Raw genomic sequence first — 20,445 nt, forward strand, 5'->3', positions numbered from 1 at the left:
TGAAGTAACAACATGACTGAAATTTCTCCACCTTGAAAAATCATTTCTCTTTCCTACCCTCTACCTCACAGAGTTAGAAATGGGGAAGCAAGGTGGGAAGAATAGATTATCATCCCCTTTTGACCCTCACTGTTGAGTCTACCAATTTCTTCTCCCCTACAAAAGACAACACTATCCTTTCCCATTCCATGACCTGGATATTACAGGACTCAGCAACTTCCATATGGGTTGGTTTCTTACTCTCCATCAGTGGTCCCTGACATACTCAGCTACTTCAATGTCCAGGCTGACAATCATGCTAATGTCTGGCTTCATAATTCCTCAACCTCCTCAATTCCAGTGTTTCTTCCACTTCACTATGGCTGGCCACCTCAGCAAGTTGCCATAAACTTCAGAATCTCAAACCTTCTAAACATAGTCCCCATCCCCTCTATCTCGTTCACTCCCTGCAACTGAACTTATTCTGTCCTCCTAATTCTATTAAGGTTTTACGTTTTTCTATGTTCCTACAATGAGGCATCCCACTTAGACTCCTTACCATGTGAGAAACATACATGGGAGAGACAGACAGCTGTCTCTATGGTTTGATTCTGGGGACAAAAAAAAAGTCAGTATACCCACCTACAAGTATTCCTCCCACTGATGCCTTAAGTCTTAGCTACCTTGAAATCCTCACCATTGGAGGTATAGAGTTTATTGGTGTGCAAAAGACTGATGCAACATTTATCCATTTTCACATTCCAGGATTTAGCATCTGCTTCTTTGTGCTCAACACATCTCTCTTGGGTAAACCCATTAACCCATGACAAGATTGTTTTATTTTTTTCAGATTTATAAGCTGCCTTCTTAGGCCTGGAGAAGATAAACAATAGTGATGGTCAATGCCAGCACAAGACAGTTTCATGGCCAATAAGCCTTAAAGACAAGGGAAATATGTAATCCATGTAAGGTCACCAAAGCTTCTCCTTCGAGGTCAATTGGCTTGTGGCTGACCTTACCTATATGGCCTTGAAATTCCAGGTAAGAAGTAAAATGAAAACAAACTCATATTCACTCAACTGACATTGTTTTATCCAAAAGGTAAATGCAGAATACCTTCAAAGTATCTATCAGATAAGAAAATAAAGTGTTTTTCCTGAGCACAGAGGCCATCAGTTTTTGAGGTGACCGCTTCCTTCTGTATGATATGACATAGGACTTGGGTTGGGTGAGTATAATAAAGAAGAAAAGAAGGCCCATGGTGACCCAGAGCTTCAGCCTCCTCCAGCCATACCACTCCGGATCCCCAGTTGATCACAATTCTTCACTTACAATAATGTGGCCTCTCTCTTGTGTGAGATTGATAAATAACTGTGCTAAGCACATATATCACTTCCATTGCACTACTTACTATTCACTCCCCAATAAGGCTTCAGATGGTGGGTTGGCCAGGAGGAGGCCTTAACCATGAGTCACTTAGTTTTCCTTATTCCATCCCTGATGGGAAGCTATGGCTACATTCTGAAAGCACTGGGAAAATGGAAAAGGGGTAGAATCAATGAATGTTAAAATTGAAAGGCCTCACTTTCAATATATGATCTCACTTATAAGTGGAATCTAAAAAAGTCAAACTTTTAGTAGAGAGTAAAATAGGGTTACTAGAGGCTGGTGGGGAGGAGGTGGACAGGGAAAGGGGAGACATTAGTGAATGGGTATAAAGTTTCAGTTAGACAGGATAAATCAGTTTTGGTGTTTTATTGCACCACACAGTGACTATAGTTAATAACAATATATTGTATATTAGCTGAAATAGAGGATCTTAAATGTTCTCATCACAAAGAACTGATACATATTCAAAGTGTTGAATATGCAAATTCACCTGATTAGTTCATTCTACAATGTACACATTTATCAAAACATCACGTTGTATCCCATAAATATATACAAATGTACAATTATTACTTGTCATTTAAAAATCTAATTAAACTTTAAAAAATCGCCCAAAGGACACCTAGACTTAGCCCAGTTCAAAACTTCCTACAGAGTTAGAAGTGGGGAAGCAAGGTGGGAAGAATAGATTATCATCCCCTTTTGACCCTCACTGTTGAGTCTACCAATTTTTTCTTGGTAGTTTTAGTTTACAAATGCAAACTAAAAGAAGTTGATGTGGTGCTATTTCATATATAGTCTGGGAGTTGGAAACAGTAGTTTGAGGACCCAATATGGCTTTTTTTTTTCCCAGGGAAGGAGAGATTCATTAGTTTTCTTTATAAATATATTATTTTTCTTAATTGGAACTGAATCAAGGAATGTGATCTACAAGCATACAGAGAGTAAAACAATCATTTTTCTTCATTTTATCTTTCAAGTACCTTTCTGATCTATTGAATCCTTATGAATTACACGGACTGGCAGACTGACTAAGACCAAGGTTTAAGGTGGATGAGACACTGACAGATCTCAAGTCTACAAAATTTTCCTGTCAGGATTCAAAAGATCCTAACCCCCAAAATCTGATGTCTTATAGAGATAGAGTCATACAGCTCAGGTGAATGTCAGTAGGGAGATTTATTCAGTTTTTTTTCTGGAAAAAACTCCTATATCCTAGTCCCAGAGATACCAAAAACTGTGAAATAAAAAATGCAATTCCTATCAAGAGACTCAAAGTCAAAAACTGGGAGCTCCAGGCTGGTAGAAGAAAAATGGGACTGGCAGGTGTCAAATCTATACTCATGCCAAGTGGAAACAAGAAGTTAGTGAGCTCTTCAGCCCAGTAGGAAAGTATGAGAAACACACACAGAGACAACATACGCGGATACGCTACACCATGTATCACCGTGCCAGGCAGAGAAGACCTCGGGTCAAGTGCCAGCTCTGGAATCAAGCTGAGCCCCATCTGTCAGTCACAGAGCAAGTGGACAAAGAAGTACAAATAGTAGAAGTGAAATACCAGATGTAAAATTTGAGGAATATATAAGGTATGTATGTAGCATCTTGTAATTATTACTTAGGTACAACATATGGAAATATCTGGAAAAAATTTGTGGACCATGATTCTCGTGAGGCTCAAGAAACTCTTTTTTGGTTTTAGACTTGCAAGTTGGTATGGAACAGAGTGCAGTTACAGAACTGGTAGGTTCTTTATAAGGATGTGTGGGCAGGTGGTGAATAAATAAAATAAAGGAACAAAAACCAATGAAGAGAGCTAACATAACAAAAAGTTCTATCTTACATGTTTATTTAGAGATGGGAGGCATACTCCTGTAAAAAGTTAGCTATACAAAGAGGCCAGAAAACACCTCATAGTAATAAATATATATACAATAGATAACAATAGCTCTTAATAGTCAACAACCAGAAACAAGTATACAATAAGTTACAGCAAAGCAAATGAAAACCACGACTATAGACCAAACATGAATGACCCTCATGAACGTAACATGGAGCAAATAAAGCCAGACACAAAAGAGTGTATCCATGAATAAAACACTAAAAAATACTAGTTATCTTCATAGGAGAGTAGTGACTGGAAGGAATTACAGAGAGGCATCTGGGATGCTGGTAATATTTTGTTTCTTGATTTATGTGCTGATTGCATACTTTGTAAGAATTCATTCAGCTGTATACCTATGACCTGTGTACTTTTCTGTATATATTTTCTATCCCCATTAAAAATATTATAGCAATGTTTCCCATTTGTGTTCCATAGGGACTCTGTCGCCTAAAGAAATGTGATTAGGTGGTTCTTCTGTAAAAGAGTTTGGTGTTCAATAAGTTGGGAAATGCTGGGAATGACATAAGACATTTCAATCTATGAGTGGGAACACATTCACCCTCCTTGATGGTCTCTGACCCATTCATACTGCACCTCCTTCAAGTTTCCCCAAGGCTTTTTTCTGGTCTCCCAAACTTTGGCCACAACAGAAACTGTGTGAAAGAATGTGGGTCAATCTATATAGTTCACCCCCTGATGGAAGAAAACCACTGTCAGCACATAATGTATTCAACCAGTCTGGGTCAGCAGCGTCACCTCTGCATGGAAGCATGCACATTTAAAATATGGTGCTGCCTGCTGTTTTAGATGGACCTCTCTATCCAGCGCTCTTACGCCCAGGCAATCAGTGCAGTAAGCTGGCACACACTTCATGTCATTTGCAAATACAATGTAGTGAAGGAATATGGAAAAGCAGATTTTCAAATATAGCTTTTCACAACTGCGATTTGGGAATGCTCAAGTGATCTCAGCATCCTTATGGGTTTGCAGCTCAAGAAACAGTTTCTCCCAAATACTCGAAAGTTGTCATGAGCTGACTCTTACAGTCACCTAATTTTTCTAGTCACTTATGTCAAAACAAACCTTTGCTCCTTTACAGCTAGCATTTTGCTTGTTCACGGTGGGGTGGACAGCTGCATTCACTGATTCAGGCTCTTGCCTCTTTTCTCTTAAACTCTTTTTCACTCATTACCATGAGGAAGATTAGAATTTGGAGCCTGTCTGTATGCACGCACACAAAAATAACAATTCTGTGTCCTTATCTTTAGGACATTTTTTACCACTTTAGCTATTTAACTTGGCTTAACCAAGCAGCTGGTTTACTTTTAGCTATTTTTTCTACCAAGTTCTAACCAAAAGAAAGAAAAGAAAAAGAAAATCACCTAAATTTAGTGAAATACCCTTTTTGTGCAGTGGGAAAGGAAGAGGAGGAAGCGATGCATCTTCAAAACATCAAATAAGCAATTTGCCTAAAGCCCATCATTTCTCTTTTTGGCATCTGATCATCAGATCTTTTCACTCTCTTTGCTATGACCCTAATCAGACATACTAAATACCACCCACTACTACTTAATTTACAATGAGGACAAGAAGAGCCAGACAGAGTATTCCAAACCAATGTCTTAAGCAAAGGCATTCATAATAATAGATATCATAATTATGTTACATTAATTTCATACAGGAGAATTCAATTACATATTCCAAAGAAAATCCAGAACAAGCTAATTAACATCATGATGTCCAGTTTGGTGGGAAATCATTTGGATTGGAAAATATGGCTTCATGTCTCAAAGTCTACTAAGAAAATCACATTGCAAACACCAAACTATATCATTCTCAGTGGATAAGCAGTAAGCATGATTATGTTTGAAACTGCAGAAGCCGTTAGGAAAAACAGAGATGTAGACAAAATAAAATTAAGAGAAAATTTTACAAATGTTAACTGTCACAGCCATGGTTATATAATCCTGAAGAAAAGCTGAAAAGAGTGTAACAAAATGACTGCTGGACTTGGGTTAGGGCCAAGACATCGTGAGCCGCCTCACAAACAATATCTTAAATATGTTTGCTCCAGAAGAAGGAAAAACATTACCAATTGAACAAAGAACTATAAGTATTACAAGTTCACTTAAAAGCAAAAATACTAAGTTTTCATCAGCACAAATTCCTAGTACTGTGAAAAAGAATGGTAAAACTCATGATTGGCTAATTAATGTTCTTATAACCAGTAATGATTGCACCTACCTCATTTAAGTCCTGCTGAGTTTCAAAAGCATCCTTTGGCCAAATGACAGTCCTCTGGTCTATTCTATAAAATACAAACAAAAATTATTTCCATTTAAAAGAGACTTTTCAATGATGTACATGTGAACCTGGTGACTACAAATCTGGCTGTACCCCTGATAAAAAAACCCTTGGTGGTGTCCCACTGCCTGTAGAATAAAATACAGACTCCTTACAATGGCCTGTAGCACATTATAGCACTTGAACCCTGACAAGCTTCCTGGCCCCCTCTGCTACCACTCTCATCCTTGTTCACCATACTCCAACCACCCTGGCCTTCTCTCTGTTCCTTGAACATGTAGTGCTTGCTCCCTGTTCAAACCTTCACACTTACTGTGCCTGAGCCCAGACTGCTCTCCCCTGGGATCTGCATACAATTCACTTTTATCACCATGTATGCATCAGCTCAGCTCACATGGCACCACCCCAAGGAGGCCTCCCTAACTAGACATGCCCTCACCCTCACTCTCTAGCATACTGTCTGTAGAGGACTGCGTGCTTGCAAACGAGATGTTCCCAATAAGTCCTGCTCTTGCAAACAAAGCAGGGTGTTCCCGGTACAAGCCAGCTGCAAACAGCAGACCCTGGGGGCTTGTTTATATGTAAACATCTTGAAAATCCAGAAAGTCAGGGAAAGGTCAGAAAAACAACAATGTGTCTTGTGACTTGGTAACATTGCACAAACGACTGTATAAAATAAAGCAGAGCGTGTCCTTTGGGGCGGCCGCCATGTTTTTCTTGTCTTGTGTTGTCTTGTGCGTTCATTCCTTTGTTTAGGAAACACACAGGGCCCGGCGCGGTGGCTCAAGCCTGTAATCCCAGCACTTTGGGAGGCCGAGACGGGCGGATCACGAGGTCACGAGATCGAGACCATCCTGGCTAACACGGTGAAACCCCGTCTCTACTAAAAAATACAAAAAACTAGCCGGGCGAGGTGGCGGGCGCCTGTAGTCCCAACTACTCGGGAGGCTGAGGCAGGACCCAACAGCTGTCCTATACGTTTTCTTCTTAGCACTTCCTATTTAAATTATTCACTTATTTGCATGTTCACAGTAAAGTGTGAGCTCCAAGGATGTATTGATTATGTTTATTTTCTATACTGCTAAAATCTCACCTATTAAAAATTCAGTAATTCTTTTTGATTGAATGAATGTGATCTGATACAGTTGCAGAAAGATACCATTTGTCTACTGAAGACAGCTTATGGAAATTTCATCCTATTTCTGAACTTACACAATAAATGTTATAATATTTGCTGGGTACCACGGTGCAATAGTTTGGATGTGGTTTGTTCCCACCAAAACTCATGTTGAAATATGATCCCCAGTGTGTCAGTGTTGGGAGGTGGGGCCTAGTGGGAGGGGTTTGGGTCATGGGATCTGTGACAAGGGAGGGATATGGAAGTTAGTTCTTACTCAAAAATAAATTTGTTCCCATCGTGGTTTTGATTTGCACTTCTCTAATGATCAGTGATGTGAGCTTTTTTCCATTTGTTTTTTGGCCCCATGTATGTCTTCTTTTGAAAACTGTCTGTTTGGCTGGGCGCAGTGGCTCATGCCAGTAATCCTAGCACTTTGGGAGGCTGAGGTGCGCAGATCACAAGGTCAGGAGTTTGCGACCAGCCTAGCCAATATGGTGAAATCCTGTCTCTACCAAAAAACAAAAATTAGTGGGGCGTGGTGGCAGGCGCCTGTAGTCCCAGCTACTTGGGAGGCTGAAGCAGGAGAATCACTTGATTGAACCTGGGAGGCGGAGGTTGCAATAAGCTGAGATCGCATCACTGCACTCCAGCCTGAGTGACAGAGTGAGACTCTGTCTCAAAAAAAAAAAAAAAAAAAAAAAAAGAAGGAGAAGAAAAGTGTCCGTTCATATCCTTTGCCCACTTCTTTTATGAGGTTGCTTGTTTTTTTTTCTTGTAAATTTGTTTAAGTTCCTTATAGATGCTGGATATTAAGACCTTTGAGGGATCCGTAGTTTGTAAAAATTTTTTCTCATTCTGTAGATTGTCTGTTTACACTGTTGATAGGTTCTTTTGCTGTGCAGATGCTCTTTCATTAGATTCCATTTGTCAATTTTTGCTTTTGTTGCAACTGCTTTTGGCATCACCGTCATGCAATCTTTGTCTAGGCCTGTGTCCTAAATGGTATTTCCTAGGTTGTCTTCCAAGGTTTTCATAATTTTGGGTGAAAACCAAATACTGCATATTTTCACTTATAAGTGGGAGCTAAATGATGAGAACACATAGACACACAGAGGGGAACAACACACACTGGGGCCTTTCAGAGGGTGGTGGGTGGGAGGAGGGAGAGGATCAGGAAAAAATAACTAATGGATACTAGGCTTAACACCTGAGTGATTAAATAATCTTTACAACAAACCCCCATGACACAAGTTTACCCATGTAACAAGCCTGCACTTTTACCCCCGAACTTAAAATAAATGAAAGGAAGAGGGAAGGGGAAGGGACGGGAGGGGAGGGTAGGGGAGGGGAGGGGAGGGAAGGGAAGGGAAGGGAAGGGAAGGGAAGGGAAGGGAAGGGAAGGGAAGGGAAGGGAAGGGAAGGGAAGGGAAGGGAAGGGAAGGGAAGGGAAGACATTCGCTCCCTAGAGAACAGCTTGTTGCAAAGAGTCTGGCTTCCTTGGTTTCACTCTCTTGCTTCCTCTCTCACTATATGATCTCTGTTCAAGTCAACTCCCCTTTGCTTTGTGCCATGGGTGGAAGCAGCCTGAGGGCCACACCAGGTGCAGCCACCCAATCTTAGCCTTTTCAGTGATCCTTATTGCGAGCCAAATAAATTTCTTTTCCTTATAAATTATGCAGCCTCAGGTATTCTGCAATACCAACACTAAATTGACTGAGACACATGGCAAAGCTGGGTTTTGCCACTACATAGCTGACAACAGATGAAAATGAACTTTAGGCATATCTACCTACAGTAAGTCAATTTTCTTTAGCTTACAAACAAAAATAAAATACACAAAACTGCACTGTTGAAAGATCCTTAGGTCCAAATCATTTGTTAAATTCTATTAAATAGAATTCAAGTGTTTCTGAAACAGTCTGAATACTATTATATAATAAACATATTAACATAGTTATTATCCTTATGAAAAGGACAGTTATCTTAAGGAATAAGTGATTTTTCAGTGTTAACATTTATAAAAAGATTTCTTTGGGGATCTAATTATTTACAGTTACTATTCTGCTCCAATTTGAATCCTGAAGAAAGCATATATGTCCTCTAAATGGGAAACAAGGTCAATATCTAAATGTCATGATGCACATTTAGAAATACCAGGAGCCTAACTTCTTTAAAATATTCTTAAGAATATAATTTTTTTTTTTTTTTTTTTTTTTTTTTTTTTTACTCTACAAGCTTTGCTTACTGTGCAAACAATTTCTAAAGAGAAAAGTTCAGGAGATGGTAACAGAAGAAAATTGTGAAGGTCAAACTAATGTACTCCATGCCTGAACAAACCAGCATTTCCCTCCTGGGTGGAAGAGACGCTAAGGCTCCCAACCACGCGCTCAGGCATAGACAGCTCAAGGGGAAAAAGAGGGTGAGGAGGAAGACTGCTGGCTCACACATCTTATATCCATCAATCCCCTGAGCCACAAACAGTGATTTCGGTGCATCAGAAAATGCAAAATAGCTCTTTCCCACAAAATAGGCAAAAGCAGTCTTGGAGACAGGGGTTAATCCACCCACCATACTCAGTAACATCTAACACTTTGAATGGCTCGTAGTTTCTTTGTAACCCTCAATAGTTCTCAAACTATGTTTCTACAGAGTAGCACCAGCAAAATGGAAGAGTGGTATTCTCTAACAGAAAAAATATTTTCCGGTTTACACTCTTCAAATACAAATTTTTCTAGGGCTTTGGTGCAAGCTCCGTGTTGATGAGTGACAGCAGATGGTAAAACAAATAACCAAGTAGCAAACGTTCATGGAAAGAAACAGAAATATACTTTGTTAAAAATATATGGTATATATTAGTGAGATATAGAGAAGAGCCTACATGGAATATACTCACATGATCTTCCAAGGAAACTACTCTTAACCATTAGATAAACCTCCAGAACAAGTTTGAGAACTGTAGTCTAGAGCATCAAAGATAATTTAATTTACTAACCATCTGAATGTCTACTGTGTGCCTGGTCCAGTGTTGGGGAAACAATAATAGACAATCAGAGGCAGTTCCTTAAGGAGACTTAGAATCTAGTAAAATCTTAAATGATAATAAAGCTAATGAACACTGAGTCTTGAAGCCACTTCAGCAAATCAAGGATCAGGGCAAATGATGTTAGAATGGAGGTGAGAGGCCAGGTGCGGTGGCTCATGCCTGTAATCCTAGCACTTTGGGAGGCTGAGGCGGGCGGGTTGCCTGAGCTCAGGAGTTCTAGACCAGCCTGGGCAACAGAGTGAAACCCCATCTCTACTAAAATACAAAAGATTAACTGGGTGTGGCGGCATGCGCCTGTAGTCCCAGCTACTCAGGAGGCTGAGGCAGGACAATTGCTTGAACCCGGGAGGCAGAGGTTGCAGTGAGTTGATTTCGTGCCACTGCACTCCAGCCTTGGTGACAGAGCAAAACTCCATCTCTAAAACAAACAAACAAAAAAGAAGAATGGTGGTGAGAAACTGGAGAGGCAGAGACAGATAAAAGACATTTTTCAATGATAAAAGCAATCAAGAAGTCTTGGGTGTGGATTCAAAGTATGGAGTGAAAGAGATGGGGTAATCAAAATTATTACAAACTTTTGAGTCTGTGTGACAAGGAAAATGGTAGGTTTTTTTGTTAACGAAGTCAGAAAAACATGTAATGTTTTTCATAAAGAGGCAATTCATGAGTTCAGATTTAGACATTTGAAGTGAGGCTGAAATAGAGAAGTAAAAATGTCCGGCCAGGGTTCACCCTAGAACTGGGCACTCTAAGTGTGTTCAGCAGAGGAAGGGGGTGATGATAATTTCGATGGTGTACAGTGGCCACAGGTAAGGTCATATGGGCACATTCTGCATCACTTTTTCCTTCATTATATGCTAGGCAGAGAACCTAGCACCTTCTCAGTATATACCTTTTCAAGAGACAGATAAATTAGAGAAAGAACTGGACCCAAGAATGACTTCAATTCACCAGCCCTTACTACCCCAGGGTGGGTCTTCCAGGCAGTTTACTTACATTATTTTATTTAATCTTCAAGGTCACCGTATGAGACTAGCATTATTATATCTATTTGACCTAATAGGAGAAAGGGTAGTTAAATACTTCATCCATTCAGTCAACAAATATTTTTTAAACACCAACTATGTGCTAGGTACTGTTGCAGGTGTTGGGAACAAAGCAGTGGATAAAATAAAGTCTGCCCTTGTGGAACTTATATTCTCATGGGAGGAGGAGAACAAAAAGAAATAAAGCAGTGATTATTATGCACCAGATGCTAAGTATTATGGAGAAAAAGAAAGCAAGGCAAGAAGAACAGGACATGCAGGAGAATGGCCCAGGCTCACACTGCTACAAAGTGTCAAAGTCACCTAGAGATAATGAGAAACAGAAGGGGAGAAAAGAAAAGGCCACTGGATTGAAAACGATAAAGATTATAGTAGAAGAGGAAAAATAAATGAAGCTTCTCACTGGAGAAGTTTAGCAATGGATGAAGGAGAACTGGAACAGTAGCTAGCCATCTCAAACTCCCTTCTTTTTAAGATACTTAAATATACGGCTTGAACCATTTACAATCCTTCCTGGAAGCTGGCCTACACACAAAAACTGGGTCACACTGAACACTCCCTTCAATTCTCTTGCCGCCTGTGTCCAAAACAATAATAGGAAAGTAACTAAGCAAATATATATCAAATGCATGCTTCTAAAGGGGACCACAATGAGTCAGCCAGTCAGAGTAACTCCAGTGTAACCTTTGTCCTCTCGTCCAGGTTCTGGCAATGAGAAATGCAGCCTGCACTCCTCAGAGCCCAATTACGGCCCTCAGTAGTGATAAGCATGTGATACCTCCAACCATAACCACTATCACCATCACCACCACTACTACCACCATGACTATCACCACCATTCACCAACATCATCACCTTCCACCACCACCACCATTACCACCACCATCACCACAAACACCACCAACACAACTGCTGTCATCACCTCCGCAAACACCATCATCACCATCACCACCACTACTACCACCATGACTATCACCACCATTCATCAACATCATCACCTTCCACCACCGCCACCATTACCACCACCATCACCACAACTGCTGCCATCACCTCCACAATCACCATCACCATCACCATTGCCACCATCACCACCACCACTGCCACCACCCACCAGCATCACCACCATCATCACCCCCCACCACCAGCACCAGCACCAGCACCACCAACTAGCATCACCATCACCACCACCAGCACCACCACTGCCACTGCTGCCACCACTACTGCTGCCACCACTATATAATTCAAACTAAAAAATACTTCTCAACAGAGAAATGCAAAACTTAATTGTGTGCTGATACGAAAAGAGCTTTCACCTGGATTCAAACTGCAAACTTGTGGATAGCCCACTGAAATACAACTTTTCTAAAAATATTTGATGTTTCCACTTTGCTGCAACCCTAAAGCTCGTGCTGAGTCAGCCTGTAGGGTCATCTTATAGTGGCCTTCTCACAGGAGGTGTACTGGAATTCAAAACAATAAAACCAACTAAGCATTAAGATATTTTTCTTGGCCTAAGGACAGTGTCAAACTGCAGGATGTGATAATTTGTGAAAACGCCACATTTTAGCTCACAGTTGTATATTTATACCAATGTTTTAACTATCTATAATTAAATTAGCAGAGTAAAGTGTTTCCTATTTCAGTGAAAAGCTTCCCCATCTTGGCAATGGCTCATTGAAGACAACTGACAGTTATCTAACACTTTTCTTTCCCTTAAGCCCAATAACCAAGTTATTAACAAGCCTCTCAATTTCTTATCCCAAATAATGTTTGTGTCTGTCCCCTCCCGTCTATCTGTACCACAGCCATCTGGGGCCAAGCCACCAGCACCTCTCATTTGAACTACCTGAATGACAGTAGTTTCCTCCCTGGTCTCCCTACCTCCCCTCTACCCTCCTCAGGCCACCATCCACACAAGATCTTTCACTACCCTTCTACACACTATACTTAAAATAAAAATCAAAATTCTGAGAGTATCCTATGACACCCTGAAGAATTTAGCATCTGCCCACTCTTCAACCTTAGCTTGCATCAGACTCCCTCTCTGAACTCCAGCTACACTGGCATTCTTTCAGTTTTGTGGAGGCACCATGCTCCTTTCCAGCGCAGGCCTTCACACGTGCCTGTAATGCTGCTCCCTCTCCACTTTCTCTCCCAAGTAACTCATTCATACTTTGGATGCTAGATAGCTCCCAATCAGGTCTCCCTTTCATATATATGTTCTCACTGTATTCTGATCTTCTACGTCTGCTGTGCAGCAGGTCTTAGTTCTTAATCATGTATTTGTATAATTATTTGATTGTCTATTTCTCACAATGGTGAGCACTGTGGAGCAAGGACCATAGGAGCCTTGCTTAACATTTTATCTCTAGGGCCAAGCCTGGCATATGACACACAGGAGGCACTCATATGTTTGTAAATAAAGTATTCATCCCAGGGTTATGGGCAGCTGCCCATTCTTATATATTCCTGAGTCTGTAAAGTAATTATAACTGATGCTCCCTCCTCCATCTATAGCATGCTAGCAGAGCCTGGAGGATGGAATGACGCTCATTCCCATAACAAATGCATTTCTTCCCTGAAGAGATCTATGAAAGATTAATTAGTAGCTTTTGAACCCACGACCTAGAAAACCTGGGCAGAAAGAGTAAAAGGAGAGCATCCAACACACTTTTCAGTATACTTCACATAGAATCAGAGCCTTAGACTGAGCAGTGCTGACTCCCATCACATCTTCAGAATTCAGGATATTCTACTGCATTAAAAAATTAATTAGAAAGCAATACTTGGGATACACTAATGTATACCCGGATGACTGCTGGCTGGCTGTATGACTGGTGTTTCCTGAAACTCTTTTGAAAACAAAAGGTATATCCCAAGAGGACAACCCTCTGAGCAAAACATGCTTTATATACAAACAATAGCTCTATATGCAGACACAGACAAGATGCCAATAAATTCCAGTAATATTATTAGAAACAATAACAGCCCTTAATACCAGTAAATAGAAAGTTCCTTTCTCTAGAGAGTCAAAACCACATTGAAGACATTCTCTTATTGGTTCTTACTAAATGTCTGCGAAAGGACTGGGTCAAATATTAAGCAGCCAACTTCAAAGATTAAAAGGAAACCAAGCCACAGTGTTTAAAATTATTCCCCGAGAGACTACTAAAAGAAAACAAAACTAGAAGTCCACGGATGTTCAGAAACTGACTTCCTAACCCATGTATCCACTTGTCCAGGCCAATGAACTCCCAAGGATGCTGTGGCTAGAAACAGAACACTGATCCCCAACAGTATACCCTCCCAGAAGCCAACTCCCCCAACCACCACCTCACACCTTGTACTTCTCTGAAGATTAGAATCAGCCAGTATGATTAAAACAGAGATTCCTGGGCCACAACCCAAACCTACTGAATCAGAATTTCCAGAAAAGTGGGATGACGACATATAGTTAACAAGCACTCTAGGGGATTCCTAACTGGGGAACACTATCCTAAAAGTCCAAGTGCAACAGCCTGGGAGGACACCAGTGGCTAAAGGGCACAAGGGAGGAACTTCTTTGAGTATAGGAGTGACATGGTGTTTCTGGCCTGGTCCCCCAGGGAACACATTCCCAAAGAGGGAAAGGCTGAGCCCCTCAAAACACCATGAAAAACTTCAAATATGGGGCAGCCCAGCTGTCCTGGAAAAGGTACCACTTCTCACTTTGGTGAGCTGGAACAGAGACTAGAAGCAGCCAATGCCCAGAGAATGGGTGAGCAGTGAGTCAGGTGCACAGGGCCAGCTTCAGAATTGGCAGAGTGTAGGTAAAGTAGACATGGGTGTGGTTTAAAAGGCACTGTGAACCATAAAGAACACATTTTGGATGGAATATTGAGGACATAGGATCCAGCAGGTTTTTTCCTGGTGAATGAGCGAGAGCAGAGGCCCAAATAAGACATTATTAGGAGTAATAATTATAGCAGCATGTGGTTTGCTGAGCAGGCTACAAGGCACTTTGCTTGCATCACCTCATTCATTCCATACACATAGTAAACAATGATCAGACACCTGCTCCATGTGCCAGGCAGTGCTCAGCCCAGGAGACAGAGTGGTTGTAACTAATACTTCAGCTCCAAGGACACTTCTGCCTGCTCCCCTCATCCCACCTCAAGCATCTGCCAAGTTTCTTCATTCTTCTGCCTCAAGGCTTTTTGCCAGGCAGGGCTAATTCCCTCAGCCTGCATGTGTGGCAGATTTAACTCCCCTGGGAGCAGCCCACAGCCAGAAAAGAAGTGGGGGTGTGAATAAATGTTGCAGACCCCCACTCAACTTTCAGAGGGATAAGTCTGAGATACTGTCTACACAGTTCCTCAGAGAGACCCCAGTTGCTCAGATGACAACCTACCAAGTTGCACACCTGTTGTGGGCTCTTCCTCCTTCCCTAGTTCCTATTTCCTGGGGCCACCTTCCTGTACCCAGGTCCTCCTATCAGAATCCACCTTCAAGAGGAACCTCAAGTAAGAAAGTGGTGACAAAGTAGACACAATCTCTGTCTTTTGGAGCTTACAGTTGGGGGAAAGAGAAAAGCCTAATCACACGAATGAAGATTTAGATCAGGAACCGATGAAGTGAAGGGCACAGAGTGTCACAAATGATGGGCCACGTTGGGGGAGGGCTCGGAATTTAAATGACAGGTGAATAGCTGATGAATATTTGTAACTATGTATCATACTGGCTCCTCTGATATTACAACTGATACTCAGACTAGCAACACTTTAACTTTTAAAGTATCAATCAGGTTAGCTCTTGGAACAGAAGAATATTTTTCAAGACACATGAGATTTGAGTAGGCATTAATATTAATCAAGCCTAAATGCTGCCTGTTCCCTATTCAAGATTTTCTTTCTCTCCCAAAAGGAAAGAGTCACGAGTCTGTATCCTCCACCTGTCATCTTCCCTCCATCTTCATTGTCACCAGCACCTCCCACAGGGATGATATGTTAGCTTCCAAGATATACCCCTGCATACAACACACAGTACAGTATACAACACACAGTACCCAGAGTGGTCTTTTTATGTAAATCTGAGTCTGTCATTCCTGTTTATAAACTCCAGTGGTTTTCCTCTAGACTTAGACAAAATCCAAGAATCAACACGCAGGCTATCAGGCCCCATGTAGTGTGTCCACCACCAACCTTTCTGACATCATCTGGCACATTTTCTCTGCAGTTCAGTACACTCCAGCTTTAATTGTCTTTGCTGATGCGACTTAGCACAAGATGAAAAGAACCTGAATCAGTGTGGGTCTGAGGGGCAAGGGTGAGTTAATGATCAGGGAGGCAAGTTGGAGGAGCCCTGGTCTCTCCATGCCTTTGACTCACTTAAGTTTGGCAAGCCACACCAAGCCTTTCTGACCCGTAAAATTGGTTCTCAGTTCTCTTCCTCCAACAGCTCCAGGTTCTTCCCATGCCCCCAAGTCACCCAACACTATACTGAATTCATCTGTTCAGCATTTTTCATCTCCAATCCACTTCTTCTGACACCAAACTCCCTTTCCCTTGGGAAACTAGCTCTCCACAATTCTACAAGCAAGGGTAAACATATGGCCTGAACTAGGCCAGTTAGTTCCTTCTCCCTGAAGTCAAAACTTGAGCAGGAATGAAAAGCTGTTGTATTAGCATGGGATCATCCAGTGATAACACCTCAGAGAAACATGTCCCTGTCATTGTGAATCCAGAAATCCATGGACTAGGCCTGGTTCTTACCCTTCCCAAAGCATATTTGCCCTTAATTCAATTTTTTAAGCTAACCAATAGCCTTAATTTAGATCCCTTTCTTTGCCTGAATCAAACACAGTTAGTTTCCATTGTTTGCAGAGAATACCAACCACATTACCAAGAAACAACTGCTTGTCATGCAATAGCCTGGGTCTCCTTTGTTTCACACGAGCAAGATCAGCAAGGTTGGCAGTAATTACACATTGAAAAGGACTACTTTCTTGATCTGCACTTTTCCAACCACGACTATTCATGGTCGACTAGGACCACTTTGCCATGTACAATCCCTTTAAAAACCTTTTTGAAATTGTCTGAATCACATGTCCAAGTTGAGCAAGAGAGTCCAAATCACTGGAATCTCAACTGGCAATTCAGTTGAGATTGAATTGGGAAACCAACTGGTCCAAGGTATGCATAGTTTTTGGTTCAACTAGAGAGAAGCTAAGGTCTAGCTTAAAGATGTGCAGAAAAACAGATCTATGAAGGTAATCTGGGCTCTGTGAAGGATGGATATGGAAGCACAAGAAGCACAGCCAGTGTACACAAAAGCAAACTAGAGCTTGTGAAGGGCCAGGTATATAAAGGACCATAATGAAATATGGCCAAGAGAGGCATGATATTATGGAGGGCAAACCAGAATTCCATGGGATTGCCTACCTAAGAATTAATAAGCAGAAACTTTACTAAACTACTGAACCTATGAGTTCAGCACTGTGCTGAAAACTGCACATTCAAAAGAATTACAGAAAATAGATATATATCCTATTTGAAGAGATAAACCAAACTCTTTGAACAATAGTACCCATGTGTCTAGTTACACTGATCATGTTCTAACTACAGAGATCAACATGGGCTATTGAGAAAGGATAAGGTGCATGAAATCTGGGAGTGAGCTGGGCTCTGAGATGAGATTAAAATTTAGATAAATGGAGGAGAGAAGAGAGAACACTAGCAGCAAGATGGATGTGTTGGCAAGCCATAGATCAGTACCGTGGAGCTAAGCAAAAACCTTCATGGAGGAAGGATCTCCTCTCTTATGGAGCAACAACATTAATCTTCTGAGCCCCTGCTGTGGGACAGACCCTGAATGAAGCTGAACATGCAGTGTCTCGTTTAATCCTTGCAACAGTAGCTCTGGGAAGTAGATATTTTCATTTCCATCACACATCTGAAGAAATCAAAGCCCAGAGAGGTTAGGAAATCTGTCCAAGGAAGCAGCAAAGCTGGAACTAGCATCCAGGTCTGCATACTGCCAATGCCTTTCCTCTTTACACTACAGTATCTTGCATATTTCCTAGGCCCTTCCCAGGGGCTCTCTTATGTGTTTTTCGATTTATTAAATAATCTAGGTTTGGCCAAAACTGTTTTCTTGTGTTGGTACTAAACTTAAGGCACTAAGAAGACTTCGACAGCTGGCTTATTCCTGCATCTACCCCTTCTCAATCTTTCTCCCCTTGGACCTCACCCCCACTTAAACGGGTCTTGATATTTCCCTTGTCCCTGCATCTGCAGGGTCATTGGAGTGCTCTTGGTAAGAATTCTGTGCTACTGGACCCCTGAGAGGCTTGGCATGCTGCTCAAGAGTATAAGAAGAGACTTTCTACTGTGGCAAACGCTGAAGAAAAGAGGCACCTATGATACAAATTATGGTTTTAAACATTATTTAAACCTATAAAATCATCTGTAGTATTTGGTTTCTGATCCCAAGTGACCTAAACCACAAAGGCCACAAGTGTCACTGAAAATTCATTTTAAGTTTTCCCAGTTAACAAAAATAAAAAATAAATCTGTTCTCTCCTAATATTCTCCTAACAGTCATGTCTGTCTCAAAGTAAGATTCAATCATTACTAAATAAATAAAGCCAGAGAAATAGTAGGTACTATTATTTGTCTTGCAAATAACATAAACTTATCACTTTCTGCCAGTTACAAACTTACTAGGGGATCGCTAGTGGGGAAAACCTGGAAAGGAAAAGCACAAAAAATATCTTTTTAATCACCTGTAATTCATCTCCCCTCAAAATTACCACCACCAAAATACGGATTTATATCTTGCTAGTATATGTTTCTGTAAATAATTATATATTAAGCAAAAATAGGAACATCTTGTGATACTGTTATGTAATTGCTTTTTTCCACCTATAAATAGATCATGTCCCCATGTTAATAAAGACTCACATAAAACATGACTTTAGATAATGTATCTATCATGAAATTTAGTGGGTTTTTTTTGTTTTTGTGTTTTTACAGGGTGATGATATGTCCCCTAGGGGCCACGTAGAAAACCTGGGGGCTATTTGTGATTATTACTGAAGCTGGAGTTGTCTACTGGCATTCTGTGGGCTAGAGCCAAAGGTGTCAGAGTCCCTGACATGAATGAGGCATCCCACACAACAAAGAATTTTTCCATCCCCCACATGACTTTCAAATGTCCTCTGGGAATGTTAAAGCCAGAAGTACTTTGCCCTTAGCACAATGTGAACTAGAAAACCATGAAGGCTAGTGGATGAAACAGAAATATCTAGTGAATACACAAGGAAGGGGGAAGCGATTAAACTGGATTGTCTCCAACATTCCACCCAGAGCCACCATCCTATGATTCCAACACATACAGAAATCCACCCACATGACTTTTATCTTTTATCTCTCAAAGTTACTAGTTGTCTATTATATCCCTATCTTCTTCCATGATCAGATAACTGAAAATTGTATATCTTTTTTTTTTTTTTTTTTTTTTTCTGAGACAAAGTCTTGCTCTGTCATCCAGGCTGGAGTACAATGGCGTGATCTCAGCTCACTGCAATCTCTGCCTCCCAGGTTCAAGTGAATCTCATGCCTCAGTCTCCCAAGTAGCTGGGATTACAGATGTGTGCTGCCATGCCCAGGTAACTTTTGTATTTTATTTTTAGTACAGATGGGGTTTCACCATGTTGGCCAGGCTGGTCTCAAACTCCTGACCTCAAGTGATCTGCCCGCCTCAGCCTCGCAAAGTGCTGAGATTACAAGCATGAACTGTAATCTCAGTGTGCCTGGCTAAAAATTTATATCTTAAGTTTCATTTCAGTTAGCTACTCCAAATCCTATGCCTAGACAACTTTGACTTTTAAGCACAAACCGAGAAAACTATAATGGATACACACAAAGATATTGTTCTTAAGATGTTTACTACAGCAATAAATACAAATATAAATCCTATAAGTAACTACAATATCAAATACTTTGGATTTCATTAAATAAATGATGGTATATCCGTAAAAGGAAATAGAGTCATGTATCCCTTAGTGATGGGGATATATTTTGAGAAATGCATCCTTAGGCTATTTCATTGTCATGCAAACATCACAGAGTATCCTTACAGAAACCTAGATGGTATAGCCTACTACACACCTAGGCTATATGGTATAGCCTAATGTTTCTAGGCTGTAAACCTCTACAGCATGTTACTGTACTGAAGACTGTAGGCAACTGTAATACAGCGGTATTTGCATATCTAAACATACAAAGGTATAGTAAAAATATGGTCTTTTAATCTTACAGGACCACTATTATACATGTCCACTATTAACTGAAATGTTATTATGTGGTACATGACTATATTTTACAGCCATTACATATGTTATAGTGTATTTTATGATATGGAAAATATAATATTAAGCAGGATAAACAAGTTACATAGCAATGTAATATAATTATGTATAACATAATGTAATATATAGCAATGTATATTATAATGTAACATAAAGCAATGTAATTATATATAATATATTCTTAGAGAGAGATATATATGTGTGTATGTATATATACATCTATCTATCTCTCTAATCCCAAAAATGTTTTAATCTAGCATTAAGAATATAAGAAAAAAACATATGGAGGGTTGAGTAGGAGCTCTGTGTGTATGTGTATGTCACTATACA

The 20,445-nt window shown here is 40.6% G+C and overlaps 1 protein-coding gene across 5 annotated transcripts in view; it reads right to left on the reverse strand.

Moving 5' to 3' along the window:
* The window catches only part of FAM13C (family with sequence similarity 13 member C), a 142,023-nt gene that overhangs the window by 50,652 nt on the left and 70,926 nt on the right, over positions 1-20,445 (reverse strand). For all 5 annotated transcript variants that reach the window (XM_030941264.1, XM_010367049.1, XM_030941262.1 and 2 more), the window contains one exon: positions 5,498-5,561. In XM_030941264.1, the coding sequence (XP_030797124.1) occupies positions 5,498-5,561 (64 nt within the window). The remainder of the gene's footprint in view (positions 1-5,497; positions 5,562-20,445) is intronic.

This window comes from Rhinopithecus roxellana, chromosome 11 (assembly GCF_007565055.1).
Source record: "Rhinopithecus roxellana isolate Shanxi Qingling chromosome 11, ASM756505v1, whole genome shotgun sequence".
Lineage (NCBI taxonomy): Eukaryota > Metazoa > Chordata > Mammalia > Primates > Cercopithecidae > Rhinopithecus > Rhinopithecus roxellana.